The following is a 23,955-nucleotide window of genomic DNA, read 5'->3' as shown; positions in this document are numbered from 1 at the left end:
TACTGCAACCACACACTAGCGCTAGTTTGCCCCAGTCCATAACGAGGGGCCGGGGATGGGGTAGCTCTTGATGTCCTGGTACAAGTTGAAGATGATGCCCGGATCGCTGCGCTTGTACAACTGCGTGGCGGGGACTCCGGTGGGGAGAGACACGGTGCCGTTGCCGCTGACCTTGAGGTTTAGACACTGCGGGTACATCTGGGCGCCGTTGTCGCTGCCGGCGGCGTGCAGGGCAATGATCTCGTGGCGGAGGACGTAGTTGCCCGGCTTGAGCTTGGCGGGGATCGTGACGGGGGTGCTGAAATTGCTGGCCAGCATGGTGTCGGTCACCCACTTGGAGTTGGACCCGCCGGTGATGAGAGCACCCTGACCGATCTTGGTGAAGCTTAGGCTGCCCGCGGCGGCGGATGCAAAGTCTGTGTTGTACTGTGTTAGCACTGACCCCTACTTCTGGGACTATAAGAGAGGGGAACACGTGCCCGAGACAGGGGCCAGGTAGTTGATGATAGGTCCCTTGTGGCCCTCAGGCCAGGTGTTCCAGAAGAGAGTAATGGTGCTGCCGGCGTCAACGTTGATGAAGCCGGTGTTGGTCTTGGCTGATTTGTGGCAGGCGATGTCGGACGTGCCCATGTTGGCCGGCTCGACAAAGCCAATGTCCTGGTTCAGAGCCCTCCAGCCGGCCGTCACGGGGAGGGGCTGGTTGTTCTGCTGCGCATACCACCAGAGGGGGTCGGACCCTGCAGTCCAGACGCCGTTCACCCGGGCGCCGTTGACGAAGCCATGGCCTTCGACAGCGCTAATGAAGCTGGCCAAAGCCACGGCCACAGCTCCGCTAATAGTGTGATGCATAGTGGTTGCAGAATTGTCTAACTTTGATAGCGACTTGAAGGGGAAGTGTAGTGTTAATTTGACTATGGGACTATTCTTAAAAAAGAGACGACGTGTGAACTGTAAGTAATATGTTATAACCGGACGTCCAAAGGAAAGGAAACAGCGGTCCACAGCGCCGTTCCATAACCGGGCTTCTCGAAGGGAATACAAACTCCCGCAAGTAGGTTTAAGGTTTGGCAACGCGTTTTACCATTCAGAGGCTTTGTGCGTTCGAAGCGGCTGAAATGTCTTGGCACTTATTATGTGGGATGCGATTCGTGGTATAACCTCCAGCTGCTGCCTGTGGCCCACCCAGTTGTGCAGGCTTATCGTCCTGCGCGACATGTCACGGGCTGCACCCGCGGCGTGTCTGGAATATCTAGCCAATGAGGATCATCGGTGGATATTAATTTTTGGCGGCGAAGATCGTTATCCAAGTCATTGTCCTCGGACGTCCCTCCGTGTTACCCGATACAGAAGTCTCCGCCATATCGGCTCCGCTAGGTTGTGCCAGATCCCTGTTAGATTAACACGAGAGTCTCCTAAAGTTCTGGCACTTTCCAACGATTCATCCCGAGCAAGACCCGAAATGCAAGCTGTATTCGAAGGAACTGGATTCCTAAGGGCTGTGAGCGGTACTGTCCCGCTGCAAAGGCCCGATAATGCCCTTCATAATACGTGTAGGGTACCGATATGGTTTACAATTGACATGGTGAAGCCACAGTGGCGTAGGTTCTCCAGGCCCTATGTCCCCGTCCATACGTAGCTGCGTGGAATGCAACAAGCACCAAGACTAGTCCACTTCATTAGAGCTGCATAGTGCATTCCAGGGGATCAGTCCAGGATGGGACTCGGCCTGAATTCTTCAACATGAAATCGTGTTTCGGCTTTGACAAAAGCTTGCCTAGATATGAACAGCTACAGGTAGCAGGCTTGAGCCAGTCAAGTTTCGGGACAAGGAAGAATTCCGAAGCTACAGAGGCTGAAGCTATAGTTGCCTCGTGGGTGCAGAAGCAGAGTGTTGATTTTGTACTCGCGCGTCACTTGGGTTTTGGGAAGAGTTCCATATAATAAGATAGGATCCATTTCGCTGATCATACGGACGACAGCTGCAATAAGGCTAAGTGAGTATAGGCGACTGATTTTTATATTTTAACTATATAAAATTAACCTTAACGTAATCCACAAGTGACCCGGCCACACAAGTGACCCGGCCACTTTCCGTCATTTCCATATGGGCCACCTTATTTCCCCTTTTTCTCCACCAGTAGTTATGGAACGACAATCAATTGAATGCGACCTTATTCTAGCGCTTCAGGCGCTCCAATCAGACCCAAAATTAAGCGTACGAAAGGCTGCACAGATCTATAATGTACCTCGTACGACACTCCAAGACCGACGAAGTGGCGCGCAGCGCAAACGAGAAACCCGACCACCCTGCCAGAAATTGACCTCGTACGAAGAGGACAGTATCGTACAATACATACTCGACCTAGATTCGCGATCGTTTCCGCCGCGGATAAGTGGTGTTCGAGAAATGGCGGATCGACTCCTCCGCGTACGCGACGCGCCACGCGTCGGAACGAACTGGGCCTTAAACTTCGTATGACGACGACCTGAGCTCCGTACGCGTTTAAATCGAAGAATCGACTACTAGAGGGTCCTCTGCGAGGATCCGGACGCGTATTACGTGTGGTTTAAGCTCGTACGAAACATAATCGCGAAATACGGGATCCACGATGACGACATCTATAACTTCGACGAAATAGGCTTCGCGATGGGTAAAATCTCCGCCGAAACCGTCGTTACGACCTCCGATCGACGCGGGAGGCTAAGAGCTGTACAATAAGGGAATCAGGAATGGGTTACAGTAATCCAGGGTATCGCGTCGTACGGCTATTTAATCCCGCCGTATATTATCTTTGCCGGGAAGGTCTACCTCGACTCCTGGACCGCGAATAGCCCCCTACCGCCCGACTGGGTAATCGCGCTTTTAGAAAACGGTTGGACGACGAACGAGAGAGGCCTAGAATGGGTAAAACACTTCGATTTCCATATGAAGAGTCGTACGAAGGGTACCTACCGCCTCCTCATCCTCGACGGCTACGAGAGCTACCATTCGGTCGATTTCGAGCTCTACTGTAAGGAATAGAATATCGTAACGCTCTGTATGCCTGCTCACTCGTCGTATAAGCTCCAGCCTCTCGATGTTGGGTGCTTTGGACCTCTAAAACGGGCGTACGGTAAAGAAATCGAAGGTCTAATGTAGGCGTATGTAACCCACGTGTAAGGACAGTGCACCATAAGGTAAGTCAGGTAGCAGTCGGATGTCTGGTAGGGGGTCGCATTACTGCAAAACTAATTCTTAGAGGTCTAAGTTCTCCATTGCGAAGTGCACGCGTTTCGGCCACGATATGGTGTCGTGTCGATAACCCCAGTGCAGCCCCCAGTGTCCCACTGTCTGCAGCCCCGTACCTCGGTACTTGCAGCACAGTTGTGCACATTGTGCATCTCCACCTTATCGACACCAAATCGGTACCGGATCAGCCTCGTGCCGTATCGGCAGCGCATACGGGCCTTACACCACGTTTCAAAGGAGGACTTCCTCCCAGCCTTTTATAAGGCGTACGACGCTATAATGACTAAATCAAACATCCAGGCAGGCTTTAGAGCGACAGGCCTAGTACCGTACGACCCGAATTATGTGATTTCGTAGCTAGATATGAAGTTTTATACGCCGATACCGCTAGGTTCCTCTGCTGGACTACCACCCCTATGGGTTTCAAAGACGCCGAACAACCCAATTGAGACCGAATCGTAGACGAAGTGTATTGAAAATCGCATCGTACGACACTAGAATAGCTCTCCGTCGTCCATTATTGAGAGCCTACGGTAGCTAAGAAAAGGAGTTACAATGATGGTGTACGAGCAGACCCTTATGCGCTAAGACCTCGCTGAACTTCGAGATGTAAACGACCGCCTTAGCCGCCGTCGTCGTACGAAAAGAAAGCAGCTATAGAAAGGAGGGTCCCTCACGATTGATTAGGCAAAGGATTTAAAGGCTCAAATCGATGCGACGTAGCAGTTAATAGCGGAAACGAGTTAGAATAGTAGTCGTACGAGGAGGCCCGAAACGCGCGCGCGACGATGTGGCGTCTGCGGCGAGCCTGGCTATAATGCTCGTACGTGTTAGAAAGTTGTATCTGCCTCTGAAGAAGAGGATTCCTCATAGTTTCAATTGATTTAAGGCGTTATGGTTGAATTATCTTACATATTGTCGTACGAGTGCTTTAAAAGTGGCCGGGTCACTTGTGTGGCCGGGTCACTTGTGGATTACGTTATTAATACTTGACTATTTATCTTATAATTTTAGTTCTGTAAGAACGGAGCCCTATAACCGCTCGACCAATAGACCAAAAGATCTAGCAGTACGCCGCACGGCGTACTTAGGGCTTCCAGTACCTTATATAGGACCGTTGAGGCCTCTGGCCTTACATCAAGTGTAGTCGTGACGTCCCATTCTCAAGATAAAAAAGTGGCGGGCATTAAAAGTTACAAAACATACAACACCGGGGATTCGCTAGTCGTTACCGACCTAACTACTAGTCCGGCGGTATTAACTCTTAGATGTAGGGTAAGTGATATCTATTTCTAGAAGACATGGGGTCTATAAATGAGAGATACTTTCCCTCGCTATATCTTAGTAGAGTAACCGCGCTGCATTTCTAATATCCCTCCATTGGCAGACCCTTGTACCGACTTTCATTTGACCCAATAAGTAGCGTGCTTCTCTCTACCGAGATCGGTCTCCTGAACTTGGAAATGCCAAACTCAGTGCCCAATACTGACCCCAACAGCGTCCTCGAAAGAAACTTCTTTTCCGGATGCACGAGTAAGTGCCGTTGTTAAGAATGAAGGCTGCGAAGGTGACCGAGCCATCCTGCGAGCAAGAACCCGTATGGGGACTGTTTCGCTTTGAGTGTTCGAACCATTGTTGTGATCTAGGTTTCGAGATAACTGAACGAGAAGCTGGCCAACAGTCTCGGTGCGAGGGTAAATGGAGGAGAAGACAAGTAGAATGTCGATGGCAGTGAGAAGGTTGGGGCGATGCTCAAGCGCCAGGTCAGAGCTCCTTAGCATACACGCAATGAGCGTATGGGCAGCAGCAGTGACATGGGATACAGCGTGAAATCCGCAGGAGTGAAGAAGACCGTGGTGTCGTAGGCGTGAATATGTCTTCACTGTGTCCACTGAGAGGCGACAGGCCTCTAAGGTGGCTTAGGTCGTCTCCTCCCCAGCAGGCTCAACGCCAGAGTCTAACTCCTCAACAAGAGATTGACGGGCTATGAGCGTTTTAACAAACAGGAAAGCGGCCCGAACGCGACAAACATAGAGATATTTGGGAGCTGGGCTGGGCATAACGCCAGCAGGTGATAGATAGGTTGGAAGATGTCGCTCAATCTATCCCATACTTCGGTCAGTCACCTATTTGGGGTCTCATAGTTACGCCTCAGTAAGTGAACACACCTCATCTAGCCGCATTTATGCCCGTCTCATGAGATCGCTTCTACTGGCCCGTGGGTCGTGTAGATCATACGCATCTGCTGGCGTCCTCGATGGCGCATTGATAGCCGACAGGACCTATGATTTAGATTTAATACAACAACATTATTGAGCGAAAAGGGGAACCAAACGTGTTCGAGTATTATATATATCTCTATTGTCGTTACGGCGGCGGCAATTGCTAGTGGAGAGTTGCTCTCAGGTTGCGGGAGGATCTCCGTCTTCTTTATATACTCGTTATCGACGGCGACTGGAAGGACAATGCTACCTGCAATCTGTTAGCTGTCGTACTTTAAATACGATATATAAGAAGCGTACACTCGGACAGCCTGATGAGTGGAGGGCGTCCTTGGTTGTAAGCGAAGGTTATATCTCGTATATATAGAGCCCAAAACAGGCGAGTGCGGATCTGTCTTTGTATTAGGACTTTGGCTGATAGCCGCATAACCATCAGATGGCTACTTGCCTGCAATGTCACTGCGTCCATCTTGAACTCCAAAGTGCTACGATGTAAACCAGTGGTGAACGCCAAACTGACAGCCTCTGCAATGAAGCTAGAGACTGACCCTAAGTTGTTCCATCAGTCGCTTGCATCTCAAACGAGCTATTCGCGAAAACTAACCAGTAGGCTCAGTGCGACCCTCGGCAAACAACGCGAGATCTGCCGTCCTGCATCAGTTCCTGAGACGCTTAAGAGAGTTGACTGAGCTCACGGTATAGGGCGAGTATGTATCGAATATCTAGATTATTTGTGCTGATTCTGAGGAATCTTTGCGCAAGCTTAAAGTAGGTTTCACCTGCCTAATAGCGCTGCATGGCTGGTAGAAGGGCTGTCGCGCTTTCGATGAGTCGGACTGTTACGGCGAGAATGCTCATCAGCATCGCGCTGTATTGAGCTGTGCATGGCAGCCGGCGTTGTGTGATTGCCGTAAACTCCTATGCATGTTGTGAGTCTCTGTGTCGATCAAGTTTGGGCGCAGCCAAATTACCGATAGGAAAGACGGTGAGTGTAGTAATGGAAAAAAGATGGCTAGGCGAGTGAGTCAGCAGCGCTCGCACATTACATGGATCCGACCGATTTCGGCTCAGCCTGTGGTGAAGGGCTCACGATTAGTCAAATGAAGGTGTATCAGGTTGATCATGAGTTCCAAAGGGCAATGCTGCAGACAAAGGTCAAAATAATCGCCCAGGGATGTTGCAGCTCCTGTGATGCCTAATGCATCCGCGGTATGGGACGGGAAGTCAGTGCCTGGGTGGTCGCTCTCCGACACCTCGATAGTAGGGAGCAGGCCGAGGCGAGCAAAGAGAGGCATGTCTGTGGATGGGCCCGAAACCTCTAGCTATGTCGATTGTTACCAGGCATAACCCGGAGGGGGGGCTTCACTGCTTCTTACCTTGTCTTCCTCAAGTATGTTGATCTTCGTTAGGCTCCTATAAGTCGGCGGTGTGGATATTGATTCTGGCGAAGTGCTATTGGACATCGATCTCTTCGGCGCTACGGGTGGTTATGCAAGAGAGACGGTCCGAGGGGAGTTTGCAGCCCTAGCCAATACGATAAGCATGTCTTCCACGATGTATCACAAAGCCATCAGATTAGTGCGTGCCCTGCCCGAGGTTTGGGATGGACCAAGACCCGCCTCCTGTGCAAAGCATCAGAAAGTGTCTCGTACCGCTTCATATATTTATCAAGCCAGACTCACGGTGTCGCAAAGGTACACGCCTTACTGCCCTTGCTGCATCTCGAACACGGCCTCCGTCCATCACAGCGCACCTTTCTTCGCCTGCAGGTGTCGCACGCAATCAGCATCTTCCACCTGATCTCTGACAAGTCCATTTCATCATCGTGGTTCTCGTGGTGAGCCATGGTGAGTTCGACACAGCAACGGCGATCTGGCGACGTTCGGGGAGGTCGGGTCGAAAGGAGCACAGCACATTGGATGTCAAGGGATTCGCAAAAAGGCGAAGCTCAGTCCCAGCAATCAGGTTCCTTACCGAGCTAACCTCATTCTACAGCTTAGCTATCAGTGATGTCTTTCTAATGGGGCATCGCGTGCTGGTTGGCTCTCAATTCGTCATGTTTTAGTGGCGCGATGGCGTATTCCACTCTACCAGTTTGAGCTCTTCTGCTTTCAAGCTACCAGTCTCGAGACCCTCGGATCGCTGAGGGTGTCAACACCCGGGGTTTTGATGAGGGAAGATTCACATTGTTAGCACTATCATAGGGCAGGCTTTCTTTGAAATCTTATAAACATCACAGTTTCTCTGATAGCATGCAACTGTAGCCCCAGTTGAGCTACCTTACTCGGGAATCAACTAGCCCTTTCACAGCAGATCTCTGTATGAGACTACGGGACTTTGTTAGCCTACCACCATATCTCTTCTACCGCCAAGCGCTGGATACTCGACCAGTATGCACCCCAGTTCCCATTCATAACTAACCTCTCGGCTTTTATATCCGGTTGGCTGATAATGCGTAGTTTTAGTTAGCGGCGTCTTCTTTGCTACATTAATGAATGGTATCACCTAGGTCCAGAGACGATATACCCACTTCCACCCAGGAACGGTCGAGGAGTTCTCTTCTGCTTCGAGAGCAGTCAAGACGGGCATATATGCACACATGAGACCTGAAGTCTGCGTACTATGGGGTTTCAATTCAGTAGCTAATTATTGTGACGGCTTTCCATCGGTATAATATCTACTTAGGTGTGGGCAGCCGTCTTCTTGCAGACAAGCACGCTTACATCCTTTACGGAGTCTCAATCCCATATTGGTTCGGCATGGGCGGCTTCATCGGTATGTCTTGTTGCGAAATAGGAAGCTGCGATTCTGCAGAATCGTATTGACATTGAACTAGAAATCGCTGCTTTCGCATTCGTCTCGTCTAAAATCAAGGCCAACGCCAACGGTGCTTCGACGTTCGTAATATACCTTTCTTCATCTGACACAAAAGCTGATCCCACTGTCACAGATACTTACAAGTCGCTAAAGTCCGCTTCGGTACCATTGGTCATCTTGCGTACATGTTCGCAGCTCTCGTGGCAAATTTTGTAGTTGGTAGCGAGATTCTCATTGGCGGTGCCGGAGTCATCGCGGGCCTGACCGGCATCAGCCAATATGCAGCTGTTTGGCTGCTGCCATTAGTTGTTCTGCTACCCGAATCTTGCCCTCCTTAGCCCCCAACGGCCCCACCGCTATAACTGGCTGGCACAGGGCTGGCACAGGGCTAGCACAGGGCAAGCACAGGCCGGGCACAGGGCCAGCACAGGGAGCACCGGGTGGCACAGGGTACTGTACGAATATGAATTAGGCAGCTACGGCTGTTCAGTATCAGTGGGGCGTCGCACCAAAGAATCGGCAAGTCTTCGCAATGGGCAAAGGGTTGTCTACTGCTTTACTAGTCTAATATGTGATATTGATTTCCTTCCTCCTAAATAGTAAAGGGTGTGTTTCCTAAGCAGACTGATCGCAGACTGTCTAAGTCGCATAGTATATCTTTAAATAGGTATTTGGTAAATCGCGCTACTGTAGAAGATTGCTTGAGAAACCTGATAAGTTCTATAAATAAGAGGTTGAGAGGGTGAGGGTGAGAATAGGAAAGTGGTGGGAGAGTGAGAACGATTGAGGGTGTAAAGGTCGGTTTAGGAGTTGAGCTGCGTGGACCGATGGAGAAAGGCGCCTGGGACTCAGGGGTTCAGGGGTTCAGGGGTAAGGCTCAGTATACCGGTAAAGGAGGGCAAGCCGGCCAGCAAGCCTAACAACCCGAAGAAGTTCGAGATCCCGGAGAAAGTGTTCACAATAGACAAGGTAGCCAAGCATAACAAAAAGGACGATCTGTGGGTCATCATCAAGGGCATCATCATAGACCTGACCAACTAGCTCGACAAGCACTCAGGCGGCCCACAGGCCATCATGGACTTCATGGGTCGCGACACGACCGAGGAGTTCGAGATGCTGCACGATGATGAGGTTATCTTAAAGTATACGCCGCAGCAGGTCATTGGGCGGGTAAAGGGTGCGGAGCCGACGTTGGAGATCTAGGGATATGCTGTTAGTAAGGGAGGAAGATGATCGGGCAGAAAGAGGGATCATACAGAGCGTTGGTTGCTGGGAATACGTTGTCTTTGAAGGGTCGTTGCCTGAGACGGATCTTGGCTTGTATCGATAGTCGAGTGTATGTAGTATCATGGTTGAAGGAGTTAAATACGCCGCATATGGCCTCCCTTGCGTCACCTCTCTTGACTTGTCCTGCTTGTGAAATGCGTGCCTGTCTATTTGACGCTGGATTGTTTCTCATTCAAGCTGATCTCACAATAGTTGACAGATCTGAACACGCGAGTGCTAGCGATACCTACCTCACACTTCAGGGCTGACAATCGAACCGGTTTGCTTCCATGGCAAGCACCTCGCCTCCCAGTCATGCGGTTCCCACTAAAATCCGCCGCCAACTGAGCTTGCCACCGGGTCCCACTAAAGTCCGCCCGTCTACGGGCTTTTCTTTGACGTCCAAACGTGCAGAGATATACTAACCCGATGCGAGCAAGCCTCACTATGACGCAGAAACCCCGTCAGCTCTTTAATTGGCTCTTCGAACGAGGTTGAGACTATTGACCTTTAGGTCCAGATCCAAATTTACAGTTCAATCAGGTTCAGTCGATATTTTTAGTCATTCATTTCAATCATGTCAGCATGGCAACCTGCGAGTGGCTATCGTGAACGAGCAGTGGGGAATACGTTAGTCATTCATTTCGATCATGTCAGCATGGCAACCTGCGAGTGGCTATCGTGAACGAGCGGTGGGGATCATGTCAGAGCGTCTAACTTCAGTCGACAAAAGTGTTCTAGCAACTTAGTGAGCCCACCAAATAGAACAATGAAAGGAGTTTAGAACTCGGGAGGAGCCGAACTGGAAGCGATGTGACCTCCCAATACGGTTATCCGGGCGGTTAAGCGGCTCTCTGGGTTCTCTTGTCAGCATACGCCTGCCATATCTGAGTGATATTCGTGAAGAGATTCCCTTGCAATTTTTTAAGGGCCCCGGCCCCACCGTCGTGTACAAAAGACCAGAGGCCGCCGCTGTCTGAGCACCATGGAAGGCCATCATTCCTCCAATGTACGTCGGTACACCCTCTTCGCCTTCTGCCTCTACTCCGTCATCTATCCCATCAACATGCAAGTCACTATCCTTCCCGGGCTCCTCCTAGCCTTCGCGACCCTCACGTTCGCGAACCCCGTCCCCTCCAGCGCAGCCGACGTACCAGCCGCCCCCAACACCATCGCCCTGCCAGCCAACTTCAAAGTTGAGACGCTCCCGATCACCAACATCACCGCATACCGCGAAGCCGTAACCCTACACAAGCGCTCCCCCGACGCGTGCTTTGGCTCCCAGCACGGGCGACCGTACTTCCAAGTCTCAGACATCCGGGGCCTGCAGGGGTGGTTCTACAACAACGGCGTCGCCGTGAACGAATTCATGGGGGCCATCTCATACAAGTCGTGGACGTGGGGTGACGCAAAGTACTGCATCTTCAACTGGTACGGCACGCAGAACACGCACATCAGCCACTACCAGATAGCCACCAACGTGCAGTACATCACGGACACGTGCTGGGCGCGGGGCTCGTCCGCCGGGGTTTTGTAAGTGTACCGCGACTTGCGCCTGCGTCGGGGTTCTATGGAGTTCGGCTTGCTGATGGGTGTTCACCCGTGTTTGTAGCTACGGCGGCATCGCGAGCACGTACGGCGACAGCGGGCTCTCGCTGGACGGGTATGCTGTCTCGTCGAATGCGAAGTGTCCAGGCACTTAGACTGTGAGAGAGTGCAAGGCTAGACAGGAGGTGTGGTCCCACTGCATATTTCTGGTTGACGCAAGGAGAGCTTGCAAGAGAGCCGGTGTCGTCGCTTGATCGAGCCTTGCCACTGCCTCGCCTTATATCAAACAGAAACAACTAGGTGCCTGGAGCTGGAGCCTGAAGGTTGTAGGTCTTAGAAGGCAACAGCACATGGGAAGTCTAACAGGCATCTGCCATGACTCACTGACACTCACTATATAAGATAGCCCACCTTATCACTTAGAATAGAGAAAATTAGAGTACTCCTTGATCAATATAATCTATGCTGATAGTAGCTTCTTAAGCCATCTGCTAGCTCCAATCGTGTCAGTGACTTTACTTAAATAGGGGGGTAAAGAAGGTTTTCTTAAATACAAACTCTCAGATATGTTCAAGTCACATCCTTAGATTCAGGGACTGTGTCAAGTGATAGCCTATACAGTGGCCACACTCCCAATCAATGCCAGTCATACTTATACAGTACTCGGTTCAGACGCACTCTCGCCTCCCTAAGGAGTCATAATCCTCTTTGGGGGGCCAAACGCACTCAGCGGCCCACGCTGTTTAGCCCTGTGCAGAGGATACCCTCGATGCAGGGAGACCGTGCATCGTGTCGCATGAAGTGCAGCAGAACGGCAGCGCAACAACCTCTTTCTGGCCGACGACTCGCCAGCCAACACTCGCCCGTTGTGTCAAAGTACCGTACATGGTGGTGGCGAGGGCTGCCGCGCTGCAACACCGCAAGCTGACAGGGCGGCTTACGGCCTCGTGCTGTTCCTGTGCCGAGCAAATTCGGCCGAAGGGGACGATGGAGTGTCAGGAAGCGCAGCGTCACGATTTGCTCTCGCTTGAGACGAAGGATGGCGGGACAGGAGCGGAAGCGACTGCGCTCCTTGCGCTCGCTGGGCCGACCCGGCTTACGGCGCCCATCATTGCAGCGCGTTCCCCGGATGGTTTTGGGACAGCCCTCGCACGGGAGTCCGTGAGGGCGGTAAAGGGATGACAGGTTGAGCGCGGTGGACCTCATGCAGCCGCGGATGTCAGCGTCAGGGCCTTCGGCAGCAGTTCTGGTCACCCACTCTCCTGGGGTGTTCGATTAATCTATTGCATGGCAGGTGTCACGGGAGAGTGTGTGTTGGGTTTCGAGGGCCCAGCCTCTGCGAAGGGAGCAATCACGGGCGGTGGTGCAAATTGAATGACAGGTGGCACCCGCCGGCGATGTCTGGGTGGTGGTGTGAGACTCTCTTCTATGGTGAATTGATCGAGGTGCGACCGGATAGGCTGCGCGATCCTGGTCGGGGTGGTTCGAGTTCAGACCTCGCGGCACGCGGCAGGGTCGCAGTATCGATCCGGCGTCTCGCGAGACACGGTCCAGGACCGTTCGTCCAGGGTTCAATGTGTCGCGCGCATAGGCGCTGGCAACCGCAAAGGGCAGGCGCGTCCAAGATGTGATTCCACGTCCGCCAGCAACACCCTCAGGAAGGAGCGGCGCCTCCTCGCCTCCCAGCAACAAACAACACCACGTCCACCATCCCGTCGAAGCAGCTCGGCAACATTCGAGGCAACGATACCCTGGGACTCCTCGATGGGAACTGCCTCCAGTTGTTCCATCCGCACCGCCCAAGTCGCCCGCCAAAGAAGCACGTCCTCGGAACCTGAGGACCTCGGCCACCCTCACCACCACCTCACAACCATTCGCCTCGGCCACCCGACATCATGCACGAATGCTATTCTTGCGACCGGGCCTTCTGGACAGAGCGAAGCCTCCATCAGCACATGGACGCACTGGGTCACTGGGGCCATGAGTGTGCCGAGTGCGGCCGTTGGTTCTATGCCGAGCACGACCTGTACCAGCACGCCAGGGACAAGAACCACAACGCCTACGATAACTATGATCACTCCGAAGACGAAGACGAAGATGAGAGCGAGGATGACTCGGACTATGACTCCAACCATAACTATCAATACGACAGCCACATGACTGTGTCGTCATATTCATATCCCTGCAATCAGTGTGGCCGCTCTTTCGGCACACCACGCGGCTGTGCCAGTCACAAACGCGACGTGCACGGCATCGCAAACGCCCCAATCTCGTGCCGCGTCTGCGGCGGGACGTTTGCGACAGGCAACGACCTGAGGAGCCACATCACCTCAGCAGGCCACCGGGCTCCCTGGCCAGGACCCGCGGCCAGTCCGGCGTCCCAAGCCCGTTCACAGGCGACGACCCAGCCCAGCTTCAGGTGTGGTCCCTGCAACACGTCTTTCGCCACCCAGGAGGCTCTCACCATACACAATGGGGATAGTCACAGGCCAATGCCAGTTGCAACGATGTCAGAAGCCGCCAGAGTCCAAGTGCCGGAACCCCAGGGACCAGCGCAACCTGTAGCCGAGCCCGCCATCCCAGCCGCCGCGACCCGTCCACCCGACCCTGAGCCTGAGCCTGAACCTGAGCCTGCCGAGCCGCCGGATGTAGTATACAGCGATCTGGCCACACAGACCACCGTCAAGCCCGCGCCAGAGCCGCATGCCCTCGTCTGTGTCAACTGCGCGAACCAGCTCCCAAGCCGTAGTGGCGTGCTCCTGATCCACTATCGAGCGAAATGCGTGGTCGAGTACACCTGCGATCGATGCGCCAAGGACAATGAGGAATCAGAAGGATGCTCACGCGGTGCAGGAAGTCACGGCAGTGATCCCAAGGACGAGCATATTGCCACAGAGACTGTGGAGGACGGCGAGGGTCTGATTCCGCCCAAACACTACACCATCACAGTCGATCGGGCCGAGTCTCCGTGCAGAGAGGGTATCACCCGCCAACCATACACTCAAGTGGCTGCGAACGACGATGAAGGTGACATCAATACGCTTTGTCGACAAAGTGAGGCACAATATCCACAAGTGGCGTCGCGACCAAACAGCAACTTCGAAACGGTGAGCAGTGATGCTTCTGAGGAGCACGTTACACCAGAGCGCGATGGGAAGAGTGAAGGCTCAAATGCTGGCGACATAGGGGCTGACTTGGCGCAATACGAGCTCAACATGGCCCATGAGCAAGTTGATATGAGACCAGAGAGTCCTACCGAAGAGCATGACACAGTCGCGAGCCGGGAAAAGATTCCTGACGAGTCATCTCCAACCACAGAAACACACCACGGATTGTTGCAAGGCGAAATTGACTGCTTGGCTGAGGCTGCGACCCAACTTACCGCCGATCAAGGGAGTGATGACGGCAATGTTTCGACATATGTCCACCAATCCGTCCAAACCGAGGTCCTTGACAACATGGTATCTCGTGCGACACAGTGTGAAGAGTTTGGTGACGGCATGAGCACATCCCCGTCTAACGGCGACAGATATGGTGATGACGAAGATAAAGAGCGCCGAAGTACAGCACTCCAAGGTCTTGGAACGCTCACGCTCACCCCTATTATTGTCGTCGAACACGCTCGACCCTCGCCATCAGTATACGATGACAAGTCAACCATCTACAGTAGTGAGGGCGACAAAGTCCCTGCATACGCATACAACACGGCAACAGACAGTGAGAGTGATGATTGCAGCAGTGTTGCTTCCACCTCGACTTCAACAGAGGACGAGGATGTTGCATCGCAGGCGTGCTCTGAAGAAACAGAGGCTCTCGTTGGGGCCATGGCTCGCCTGTCGGTTTCACCACGACGCAAGTCAATACCGCTTGAAAATTGGCAACGGTGAACAATACCTGGTGCTAGCCCACCATCGTGTCCTTTTATAATGAATGAAACCATCGAAGAACGCGGGACAAGTCCTGCAACGGGTTCTGGGATATGCTAGTCTCGGTGCCACGGCCAAGAACAGCCGGCTCTCTGTGAGAACATTGCGGACACGTGCGGAAAGGAGTCATTATTGAACGCTCATTCGTGTTGGGCTGTCTATCTCAGCTGTCTGTATTTGTAGTTCTCCCTACTGTAGGCGATCTCGTTCTTGATCTTCAACTTTTCGCAGCAGCCCGGTTTCCCATTCTGTGACTTGCAATCCCTGCCCACCTCCCACAACCCACATACACACATAATGCTGGCCTCCCTATCGGCAGCCACTCATACCTCTCAAATACTTCCATTAATTGACAATCCCCAGCCAAACATCTCACTTCTCGTCCTGGACCTGCTCCTGCTCGATCCGCGCATCAATCTCCTTGCGCTCCTCGGCCGTCGCGTCAGTCAGCCTCACCACGACCGGGTCGCCAAAGATGTCGGCCAGCTCCTCCAGGCTCTTGCCCTTGGTCTCTGGGTAGAAGAAGAAGATGACGACCACGGTGACCACGGTCAGGCAGATGAAGACGAGGTAGTACCGCCAGCCGATGTTGGCGATGGCCGTGGCACCGGGCGTGACGTAGGTGATGCACATGATGAAGTAGGTGGCCGTGGCGAGGGCGACGCCCCGGGCGCGGATGTTGGTCGGGTAGATCTCGCTCGAGTAGACAAAGGAGGCGGCGTCGAGGAAGAAGCCGTAGGCGAAGACGAAGCTGTTTTTTATCGTGTGCACGGTCAGTGATCGGTCATGACAGGGTTAAGCTCCATTCTTCGAGGGCTGGCTATAAAGGACAAGGCGTGGAGCATGACTTGGGAAAGGTGCTCGGAATTGGCAAGGGGGCGACAATTTGGTGAGAGGACTTACAGGAAGATGGCAAAGATGGCGACTTTCTGTCCGGCTGCAGCTGCCGCGGACAACGACGCCTCGCCGGTGACGTACTCTGCGACCATGGCCGTCTCGAGAATCAGGGCGATCAGGCAGCCAGTAAAACCAATCAGGAGAGACTTCAGATCATATGTAAGTCAGTTCGCTGTTCCCAAACCACGATATCACTCCGGAATAAAAAAGTGAAACTCACCGGCCGACGTCCGACAAAGTCCATCGTCAAAAGCGATCCCAGGTTGCCAATCGCGCCGACCATTGTGTAAAAGGCATACAGCAGCAGCGGCATGTGGCCCGTGTACCCGAGGTTGTTGTAGATGATGACGCTGTAGTTGGTGATGACGAGCGCGCCGGTCGAGTTGGCCGCGTACTGGACGTAGCACGACAGCGCGGCGCGCTTGGCGTACGACTTGTTGGACAGGATGGCCCAGTAGCCGCTGGGGTTGGACTTTTCATACTCGATCTGCTTGCGCATCTGGTAGAACTCCTCGCGGACCGACGTCTTGGCCGCGTCGGTGCCGCCCTCGCCCGCGTGCAGGCGCTCGAGGATGCGCCAGGCCTCGTCGTCGCGGCCCTGGGTGAGCAGCCAGCGGGGGGACTCGGGGACGAAGATGCATCCCAGGAGCAGCACGATCGCGGGCACCGTGGTGAACGCGAGGGGTCCGCGCCAGCCAAAGGTCAGGTCTGTCGCGAAGGAGCAGCCGTACCCGACCCATGCGGAGATGCAGTACCCAGAGACTAGGAAAAAGCCGTGCAGGCCCGTCAGCATGCCGCGCTTGCGGGCAGTCGATGCCTCGGCGAGGTAGATGGGCGTGATGGTCGCCAGACAGCCCAGGCCGATGCCCTGGAGGACGCGGACCACGATGAGCATCGCAATGTGCACGCTGCCGGCCGTGAGGGCACCGCCGATGATGGCCAGGACGCAGGCGCCGATGAGGGTCAGGCGCCGGCCAAACTTGTCGGCAGCCGGGCCGCCGGCCAGCGCGCCGACGGTGGCGCCAAAGAAGAAGAGCGCATTCACGGCGCCGAGGATGTTGTTGGTGAAGGCGGCGTCCGGGCCGACGAGCGAGAGGTTGAAGAAGGCGTAGAAGCCTGGCTGGCCCAGACTCGTCGCAAAGGAAGCAAAACCTGGACAAGAGGCACAAGTCAGTTGCCATGCGTCGAGGCTGTGGTCATGCTCGGTGTCGTCACTGTGTGAGTCACTTACCAAAGCCATAGGTGAAGCTGCCCAGGGCAACTGTCATCCCAACCAGCAGGTTGTACGGAGTGGTTCGCGTCATCTTGGGATACTCAGCAGCTGCAGGTTGCTGCAGTCACGTGTCAAGAGCCGTTCAGATGAGAGAAACAAGCAGTGGTCGGAGCATCTCGAACGGGAGAGCCGATCACATTATAAACTGCGGCACGTCCTGCAAACGATGAAGAATCAGCAACCACCACGAAAAAGAAAAAAGCAAAAGGGGTGAGGATAACATTACCCATGGGTGCGAAACACACTCTGTTGCGTTACTCCAACCACTAGCACAGTTTATTGCCTGCCCCCCATGCCCGGGATCAGCGGGGCCGACGAGTTCGTCATCGTTTTAGGAACAGTGTGCCCAAGTAGACGCTGTGGTTGGTCTGGCATCTGCCGTAAACAGACAAAGATTTTCCGAAACCCTGGAACCATATCCCTGCCCTGCATCCCGGAGCCATTACGCGGACACGCGCGACAAGCTTTCCCAGCAACCTAGCCGGATTGCTTGTTGCCATTTCCTGCGTAGATAACACACAAGTACCTATCACGCCCAGGTATCGCTAAAAAATAGGGGTCACTGGTGTGGCAAACAACATGGTTGCGGGGAACTTCTGTTGCATTTGCGTCCGTCTGCCTGCAGTACAAAGCCGCATTACCAAACTCTATTTGGGATGGCAACGGGCGGCAGAGCTAATCATCCACGTCGCCTCGAAATCTTTCTTGAGGTTCGGGTCTACAAGGTTACCCAAACTTGTAAGGCTCTGGCCATCTCTCGGTCTCATTAGTCTTCCCTTGCAAATGCGAGGTGTGGCAACCGTTGAGTTGAATACCAACGTGCCCCATAACGGGTTCCAGGGGCCCATGGCCCGGAGTGCCACGCCGGAACGTCCCGCTGACGGAGCCATGTCACCCCAGACTGGGATCATTGGCACTAGCAATGTCGCTTAGACACCCGCCGAAGCCCGCCCGCTCACCTTCACCGTATGACAAATCGTCCAGGGTTTTCACATGCATGAGCACTGACCAGCAGAACGCCGCCGCCCACTGAGCTCGTTCTCTCTCAGGCCAAAGAATGCCTGATAGACTTTTCCTGATCCCACCCTCTGCAATCGCCACGCGCCAGACCAGGATACAACGGTCCGGTATTTTAGCGGATCTAGCCCCAGGACTAATCACGCCCACGTGCAACAATATCAGGACAGCAACCCAGCAATGCCGCTTCGCCTCGAAAGAGCAAATCGCTCGGATGTTCCCGAGCTCGCCGCTGTCTACTTCTCCACCTTCAAGAGCCCGCTCGTCCTGCGTCTCAAGCCCAATGTCCCCTCCGTGCGCGAATGGTACGGCGCGCAACTCGAGGCCAGCTTCGACAAACAGCACTGTCACGTATACAAGGTCGTCGAGTACGGCGACGACAACGATGGTGGCGGCACCCAGAGCACAGACCTGCTGCAGCGGCCGGAGATCATTGCGTTTGCCACATGGCAGTCGCCGCAGCTGAAGACGGCACAGGTTCAGGACACACGTGGGCCCGAGTGGCCTGCCGCGGGCGATCCGGCACTGTTTGAGGAGGTCGTCCTCAAGGCCACGAGGATCAGGGACGATCTTGTTGGTGACAGGGAGCACTGGTGTACGTCGCGTGCAGCCCTTCGCACTGTCAACCCCCCCTTCCCCTCCCACTCTCCCGCAAGGTCCCTTTTCCCCTTACATACGCATATTGGTCGTGGAAACCAGCCCAAAGCGATACCTAGTTTAGCCTGGGAATACTAAAAGCGCGTATCAACAGATCTTGGCGTCCTCGCCACGTTGCCGCAACATCAACGCCGCGGGGCCGGATCACTCCTCATGGGGGAACTCTGCAGGCAGGCGGACGAGGCTGGTCAGCCCGCGTACCTCGAGGCGTCACCGTCTGGGAAGTCGACCTATGAGCGCTTTGGGTTTGAAGCCAAGAGCAGCTTCACGACTGTGATTAACGGAGAGGACTACGTCGACGCTTGCATGGTGCGAGAACCCAAATCGAAGGACGGCGCGGGGGCCCAATGAGCAGTGTATGTAGTAGCTCCAAGGACAGAGTCGCCCGTCGCCTCGGCCTGAAAGCTTGCCATATCATCCTTGGGTAACATGGATGGAGTTGGCATCAACCGTGCGGAGCTTTTTCCGCTCGGCACGATTGGGCTAGACGTAGAGAGGCTACTAGCTTTCAGCGACACTGGAGCACAGTAGCCCCCGTTGAATGAAGCTAAATGAGAGCTCGACGCCCGCGCTGAGCAAAAGTTGGAATGCATCCCCATCCCGCTAGTTGCTCCTCCCACAGCTCTCCATGCGGGGCCCCGCACTTTGATCGACCAGGTCTTCGGGAACCCTTATCCTCAGCTCACCACGCGTAGCCTGGACAGTGAAAATGGATCCCGCAGTTAGGTACGCGATTGGATGTGGCTCTCCGTGACTGGCGAGCGATGAGGTCGTGCACAGCTGGTCCATCTTGTGACCAGCAGCCTCCAGCAGTGCAACTTACTTGCACACAGTGACTTTCGACCACCGCAAATCCAAGACGCATTTCGTCACCAGTGCTGATTGAGCGAAGAGAGGAAAAGACCACGAAAACAATGCATGCCTCAGCGCTCCCAAAATGGAAGGACATGCCACCAGTAAAAGGCGAGAGGTAAGTCACTGCCGGGCCAGCTCATAGGCACCTCTCTACACTACACTAACCACTTGTAACCGCTCGCTCTCCACGCACAAAGGCACGGCTTCGCATGGGGCCTCTTTGACAAGGAGGGCATCAAGGACGAGCTCGGTACCTTGAACCTGCTGACACCCGAGACCACGCTGGCCGCCAAGGACGAGATTCGCACGGGCAGGAGTGTCGCGCTCAACTGGGGACTCGACAAGGTCTCGCAGGAAGCGTTTGGCCGGTCCGTGCTCAGGCACGAGCTGGTCAACTGGCGTGAGAAGGAGGCGTTTCCTTTTTACTCGTGGGATGACGAGATCAGTATCAACACACAGACAGGTCAGTTGAACCGGGCTTAGGTCTCTGCGCAGGGCAAGAATATGATGTTTGCATAAAAGCTGGTCGATCTTCTGACCCGTGCGCTACAGGAAGCCAGTGGGATGGTTTACGTGGGTTCCCGGACTCTTTGCGCCACGTGACGACCAGCTAACGAAGTGCCTTGGAGGCCACTGGGGCAATTCACATACAGGCAACTACTACAACGGCTGGCACCACGACCAGGTGACCAAAGGCCCACAACTCGGCATCGAAAGTAAGGTTTCTCGCAGAAGACTTGCAGCACTTCGCGCATGACCCCATGATATCTAACTACCAAACACAGACTGGACCAAAAAGGGCGGCATACTCGGCCGCGGCGTCCTTCTCGACTACGTCGCCCACGCAGCCCGCAACAACATCTCCTACAGCCCCATGTCTGACCACGCCATCACCGTCGCTGATCTCGACGCCATGGCTGCCCATGCGGGAATCTCTTTTCGCCCGGGAGACATCCTGCTCCTCCGGATGGGTTGGACCAAGTGGTATGATGAGCACGGCGACGAGGATCGGGCCAAGTACGTGGCCAACGCCTATGCCTGGGCGGGCGTCAAGGGCTGCGAGGAGACCCTCGAGTGGTTGTGGGATCACCATTTCGCGGCGGTGGCGAGCGACAACAATGGGTTTGAAGTGGTTCCAATGGATGATAACTGGCGTAAGTAGTACTCCTCTCCTTTTTTGAGGACTGCCAGAAGCTTCTTGTTTGTTTGTTCGTGCGTATGCTTTCCCCATGTCATTCGGGGTGGTGCGGAAGTCGTGTCGCACGCGCATGTCATTTGCATCCTGTCTTCTGGCCGCAGAGAGCAGAACGAGTGGAAACCGCTAACCGCTCATTTCTCGATGCCCCCAGGACTTCACGACTTCTTGCTCCCAGGATGGGGCATGCCGATCGGGGAGATGTGGGATCTCGAGGCCCTCGCTGCGGAATGTGAGCGGCAGCAACGCTGGACGTTCTTCCTGACGAGCTCGCCGCTGAATCTGCCTGGTGGGGTGGCGAGCCCGCCGAATGCGCTAGCCATATTCTGATAATAAAGGGCATATCGCCGGCCAAGTTCGTTTGGGGCCCGGTGATGGTATAGGCAAGACGCAGAGTCCGCCGCATGGTCTTTTGGGGCTGGCGCTCATTGTCATGAATAACGTGTCCAGATTGTGAAATCCGTGAGGAATTGCGAATTCTTTTTAAAAATTTGTTATCCAATTCCCATAATGACTCGGGAAAGAGGGGAGGAGTGTGGGCCGGAGAGCGGAAGGCTCGAGCATGGTGGAAACGGATAATGTGGAAAGGAGAATCAGTGTACAGGTACACATCTTCACAAGTCTCGGTACTATACAGGAGACTTCCGTGCCACTCACGGTCTGTCCTTGAATCTTCTTAATAGAGTAGCACGTCTTGCCAAGCAAAATCGTCCCTCATCGTGGCCTCGCCATTCATGATCCCGTCGGCATAACAAGTACCGACGAGCCTATATACACCATCCCGTTCCCGGCTACGGCGCAAGAGGACGGGTAGTCTACAGCCCGAGATGATCCAGACCTCGTCATCGACTTCGGCGCAGCGTGGTACCGTGCAGAAGATGCCCTGCGTGGTAACGGCAGGATCCAGAGCCAAATAGGCGGCAAGACCGATGTGACTACCGGCACTTTGAAGGGCTTTCGCCTGCAGGACTTCAAATAGAAGCCTGCTGCTGGTGCTGGTGCTTTGTTTTGATGCAGAATCCTCGTCCGCAGCCAGTCCGCCGGAATAGGTAGTGGGCCCATCATAGTTGCTGGCAGGCTCTGCACTTGTGCCGCTCGAAGAATCGCGCTCCTCATCGGGAACGGCCTCGTTTCCGCGGTCAAATCCAATCACCAACCTGTCGCGAATGTCTGCCGCCAAATAGCCATATTCGGTCTCGAGCGTCTCGAGGAGCCATGGCTTAACTCTTTGCGCAACCTGGGACGGCAGATCCATCCCGACTAGCATAAAAAGGCAGCCAAGGACTAAAGTTCTGACATCAGCTGGCAGGGTAAACGTGGCCATGGACGGATCTTGATTGGTGACAAGGGCTCTGACCATAGCCTCCAAAGAGCTCCAGGCCAAAGCGGACACGAATCCTTGCTGGCTCGTGTCATCAAGATACTTGAGGAAGAAGCCCAATGCGCGATCGGCGTGGCGGAACATGTACGCCCACGCAGCATCAACAACCGTTTCATGATGATTGGCCTCCCTCAAGTCGCTCGGTGGAGGTCGATGAAGGATCTTATCGATCTTGTAGCCTCGGACCACGATATCTCCCGGGCTGGCCGGGACTGATTTGACCCAGAAGGAGCTGCCATCCCAAGCTGCGCTGCTCACCTCGACCAGTTCGCAGAGTTCCAGTACTGGACGGGAGCTTGCAGGGTCAAAGGTCTGCATCCAGCTGGGCAGCTCAAAGTTGTCCTGCATGGTCGCAAGCCCACTACGCATGAAGGCTTTGGGCCCGTCCGGGAGCTGCAAGATGAACTTTCCCATGGCCCGCGCCCACTCCGTGTCCGGCGTGGTGTAGTCGGCCTTCAGCTGTGGGTGCTCCGCCATGTGGTCATCTGCCGCCACGCCTAGCAGCGCAAAGTACCGATCTCTCGCGATTGTGCACTTGAAATCCCCGTAGCCGGCGAGCAGGTCGACCCAAGAGGGGCTGCGCCACTGCTTGTACCGTGGTAGGTCCAGGCTGGCGAGGAGCTCACGCCCGTCAGAAGTGGCCTGGAGCAGGCGAAGCGCTCGATGGTGGCACATGCGGTTGACCGCCTCCATATCCCTCATGTACTCAGTATTCCTGCCAGCCAAGGCCCATGTCACCACCCACGTCGATTCGTTGTTGGAATCGACTGAAAAGGCAAGGAAATGTCTCCAGTCAATTTGACGCGTGCCGCAAATGAAGACGACGTCACGAGCGAGCACGAACTCTTGAACAATCCATAAACGGGAAAACCAAGGTCGTTGCAGGAACTCTCCTACCATATTCCACTCTTCGGCCTCCGGGGGCGGCTGCTCGAGGTCGGCCCAAGCATCATCTATGGCGTCTGGCGCCAAGAACAGAAACTTTGTGATCTCGAGACGCGAAAGGCTTCGCCCGTAGGCGGTCGCATCCAAGCCCGAACAAATGTCTGCTCGCCAGCACCTGTCGATGAGGTCCAGCGCGGCATCGCTGTCGGCAGATGCTTCCCCGAGATCTGCAATGACTCGCGTGGCGCTGCTGAATATCTGTCCCATCAGAGGGATTTGTTCTTCCTTCTCCGAGATGTCACCCTGGTTGATGCATACAGCGTCCGCCCAGACGATACGCGGGCGATCTGAATATCTGATCCGGGTAAGGGCGCTGTTCAACGATGCGGTGATGGCTATGCTTGTACCGGAGACTTCGAGGACATGGCTCTTGATGTCGATTCCCCAGACGTAAGAGAGCGCTTCAAAGGCGTGTGTTTGACTAGCTGTATCCTGATTGCCGGCACCATTGACGTCGTCAAGGTTGACCACCTCCAGCTCACCAGTCAGGGCTCCATCGCGTGCCCCAGGCGAGAGTGAAAGGACCCGTATTTGACGCGGGAGCAGCGGCCGATACTGATACTGGGGTAGCGACATAGGGTTTCTTTCCACTGTTCGAGTTGTGGTATAAGAGTTTTGGGCAAGTAGAAAGACAGAGGAATGAGGCTGAAGAGACGATGAAACTGTCAGCATGGCCCCTCTCTGCTCCAGAGCCCCACCATTCAGGATCTTAAACGCGCGAATCTCC

The 23,955-nt window shown here is 54.4% G+C and overlaps 10 protein-coding genes across 10 annotated transcripts; 5 read left to right on the top strand and 5 right to left on the bottom strand.

Annotated features, from left to right (window-relative positions):
- Positions 1 to 21: 21 nt before the first annotated feature.
- On the bottom strand, positions 22 to 849 carry B0I36DRAFT_255672 (glycoside hydrolase; the record flags this gene model as incomplete). Its single annotated transcript, XM_046150897.1, has 2 exons — positions 22 to 426; positions 487 to 849. The coding sequence occupies 2 exons, from the start codon at positions 847 to 849 to the stop codon at positions 22 to 24; spliced, it is 768 nt and encodes a 255-aa protein (XP_046005151.1).
- Positions 850 to 5,183: 4,334 nt separating this feature from the next.
- B0I36DRAFT_48499 (uncharacterized protein) lies at positions 5,184 to 6,141 on the bottom strand. The gene is made up of 5 exons (XM_046162939.1): positions 6,056 to 6,141; positions 5,900 to 6,000; positions 5,752 to 5,842; positions 5,398 to 5,701; positions 5,184 to 5,331 (listed from the first exon to the last, which is right to left on the bottom strand). The coding sequence occupies exons 2-4, from the start codon at positions 5,918 to 5,920 to the stop codon at positions 5,424 to 5,426; spliced, it is 390 nt and encodes a 129-aa protein (XP_046005150.1). The 5' UTR covers positions 5,921 to 6,000; positions 6,056 to 6,141; the 3' UTR covers positions 5,184 to 5,331; positions 5,398 to 5,423.
- A 377-nt stretch (positions 6,142 to 6,518) lies between these two features.
- B0I36DRAFT_355434 (uncharacterized protein) lies at positions 6,519 to 7,297 on the bottom strand (the record flags this gene model as incomplete). Its single annotated transcript, XM_046157441.1, has 3 exons — positions 6,519 to 6,773; positions 6,828 to 6,903; positions 7,248 to 7,297. 3 exons carry the CDS (start codon positions 7,295 to 7,297, stop codon positions 6,519 to 6,521), a joined length of 381 nt encoding a protein of 126 aa, XP_046005149.1.
- A 913-nt stretch (positions 7,298 to 8,210) lies between these two features.
- Positions 8,211 to 9,471, top strand: B0I36DRAFT_369170 (uncharacterized protein; the record flags this gene model as incomplete). Its single annotated transcript, XM_046159731.1, has 5 exons — positions 8,211 to 8,226; positions 8,288 to 8,348; positions 8,402 to 8,555; positions 9,163 to 9,237; positions 9,310 to 9,471. The coding sequence occupies 5 exons, from the start codon at positions 8,211 to 8,213 to the stop codon at positions 9,469 to 9,471; spliced, it is 468 nt and encodes a 155-aa protein (XP_046005148.1).
- A 1,275-nt stretch (positions 9,472 to 10,746) lies between these two features.
- On the top strand, positions 10,747 to 11,249 carry B0I36DRAFT_338351 (uncharacterized protein). Its single transcript, XM_046155744.1, has 2 exons — positions 10,747 to 11,067; positions 11,147 to 11,249. Exons 1-2 carry the CDS (start codon positions 10,904 to 10,906, stop codon positions 11,235 to 11,237), a joined length of 255 nt encoding a protein of 84 aa, XP_046005147.1. The 5' UTR covers positions 10,747 to 10,903; the 3' UTR covers positions 11,238 to 11,249.
- A 1,728-nt stretch (positions 11,250 to 12,977) lies between these two features.
- B0I36DRAFT_369168 (uncharacterized protein) lies at positions 12,978 to 14,969 on the top strand (the record flags this gene model as incomplete). Its single annotated transcript, XM_046159730.1, has 1 exon — positions 12,978 to 14,969. The coding sequence occupies one exon, from the start codon at positions 12,978 to 12,980 to the stop codon at positions 14,967 to 14,969; it is 1,992 nt and encodes a 663-aa protein (XP_046005146.1).
- Positions 14,970 to 15,443: 474 nt separating this feature from the next.
- B0I36DRAFT_204233 (general substrate transporter) lies at positions 15,444 to 17,209 on the bottom strand (the record flags this gene model as incomplete). Its single annotated transcript, XM_046148810.1, has 4 exons — positions 15,444 to 15,759; positions 15,912 to 16,051; positions 16,126 to 17,057; positions 17,137 to 17,209. Coding segments are annotated over 4 exons (1,461 nt in total), but the record flags the coding sequence as incomplete, so codon positions are not given.
- A 1,166-nt stretch (positions 17,210 to 18,375) lies between these two features.
- B0I36DRAFT_369166 (acyl-CoA N-acyltransferase) lies at positions 18,376 to 19,203 on the top strand (the record flags this gene model as incomplete). Its single annotated transcript, XM_046159729.1, has 2 exons — positions 18,376 to 18,790; positions 18,947 to 19,203. 2 exons carry the CDS (start codon positions 18,376 to 18,378, stop codon positions 19,201 to 19,203), a joined length of 672 nt encoding a protein of 223 aa, XP_046005144.1.
- A 563-nt stretch (positions 19,204 to 19,766) lies between these two features.
- Positions 19,767 to 21,232, top strand: B0I36DRAFT_369165 (uncharacterized protein; the record flags this gene model as incomplete). The annotated part of the gene is made up of 5 exons (XM_046159728.1): positions 19,767 to 19,822; positions 19,905 to 20,170; positions 20,268 to 20,423; positions 20,493 to 20,861; positions 21,057 to 21,232. 5 exons carry the CDS (start codon positions 19,767 to 19,769, stop codon positions 21,230 to 21,232), a joined length of 1,023 nt encoding a protein of 340 aa, XP_046005143.1.
- Positions 21,233 to 21,578: 346 nt separating this feature from the next.
- Positions 21,579 to 23,804, bottom strand: B0I36DRAFT_436256 (heterokaryon incompatibility protein-domain-containing protein; the record flags this gene model as incomplete). The annotated part of the gene is made up of 1 exon (XM_046162812.1): positions 21,579 to 23,804. One exon carries the CDS (start codon positions 23,802 to 23,804, stop codon positions 21,579 to 21,581), a length of 2,226 nt encoding a protein of 741 aa, XP_046005142.1.
- Positions 23,805 to 23,955: the final 151 nt, after the last annotated feature.

Source organism: Microdochium trichocladiopsis (genome assembly GCF_020744255.1).
Source record: "Microdochium trichocladiopsis strain MPI-CAGE-CH-0230 chromosome Unknown B0I36scaffold_13, whole genome shotgun sequence".
Taxonomy (NCBI): Eukaryota; Fungi; Ascomycota; class Sordariomycetes; order Xylariales; family Microdochiaceae; genus Microdochium; species Microdochium trichocladiopsis.
This window is presented reverse-complemented; position numbering and strand designations above follow the sequence as displayed.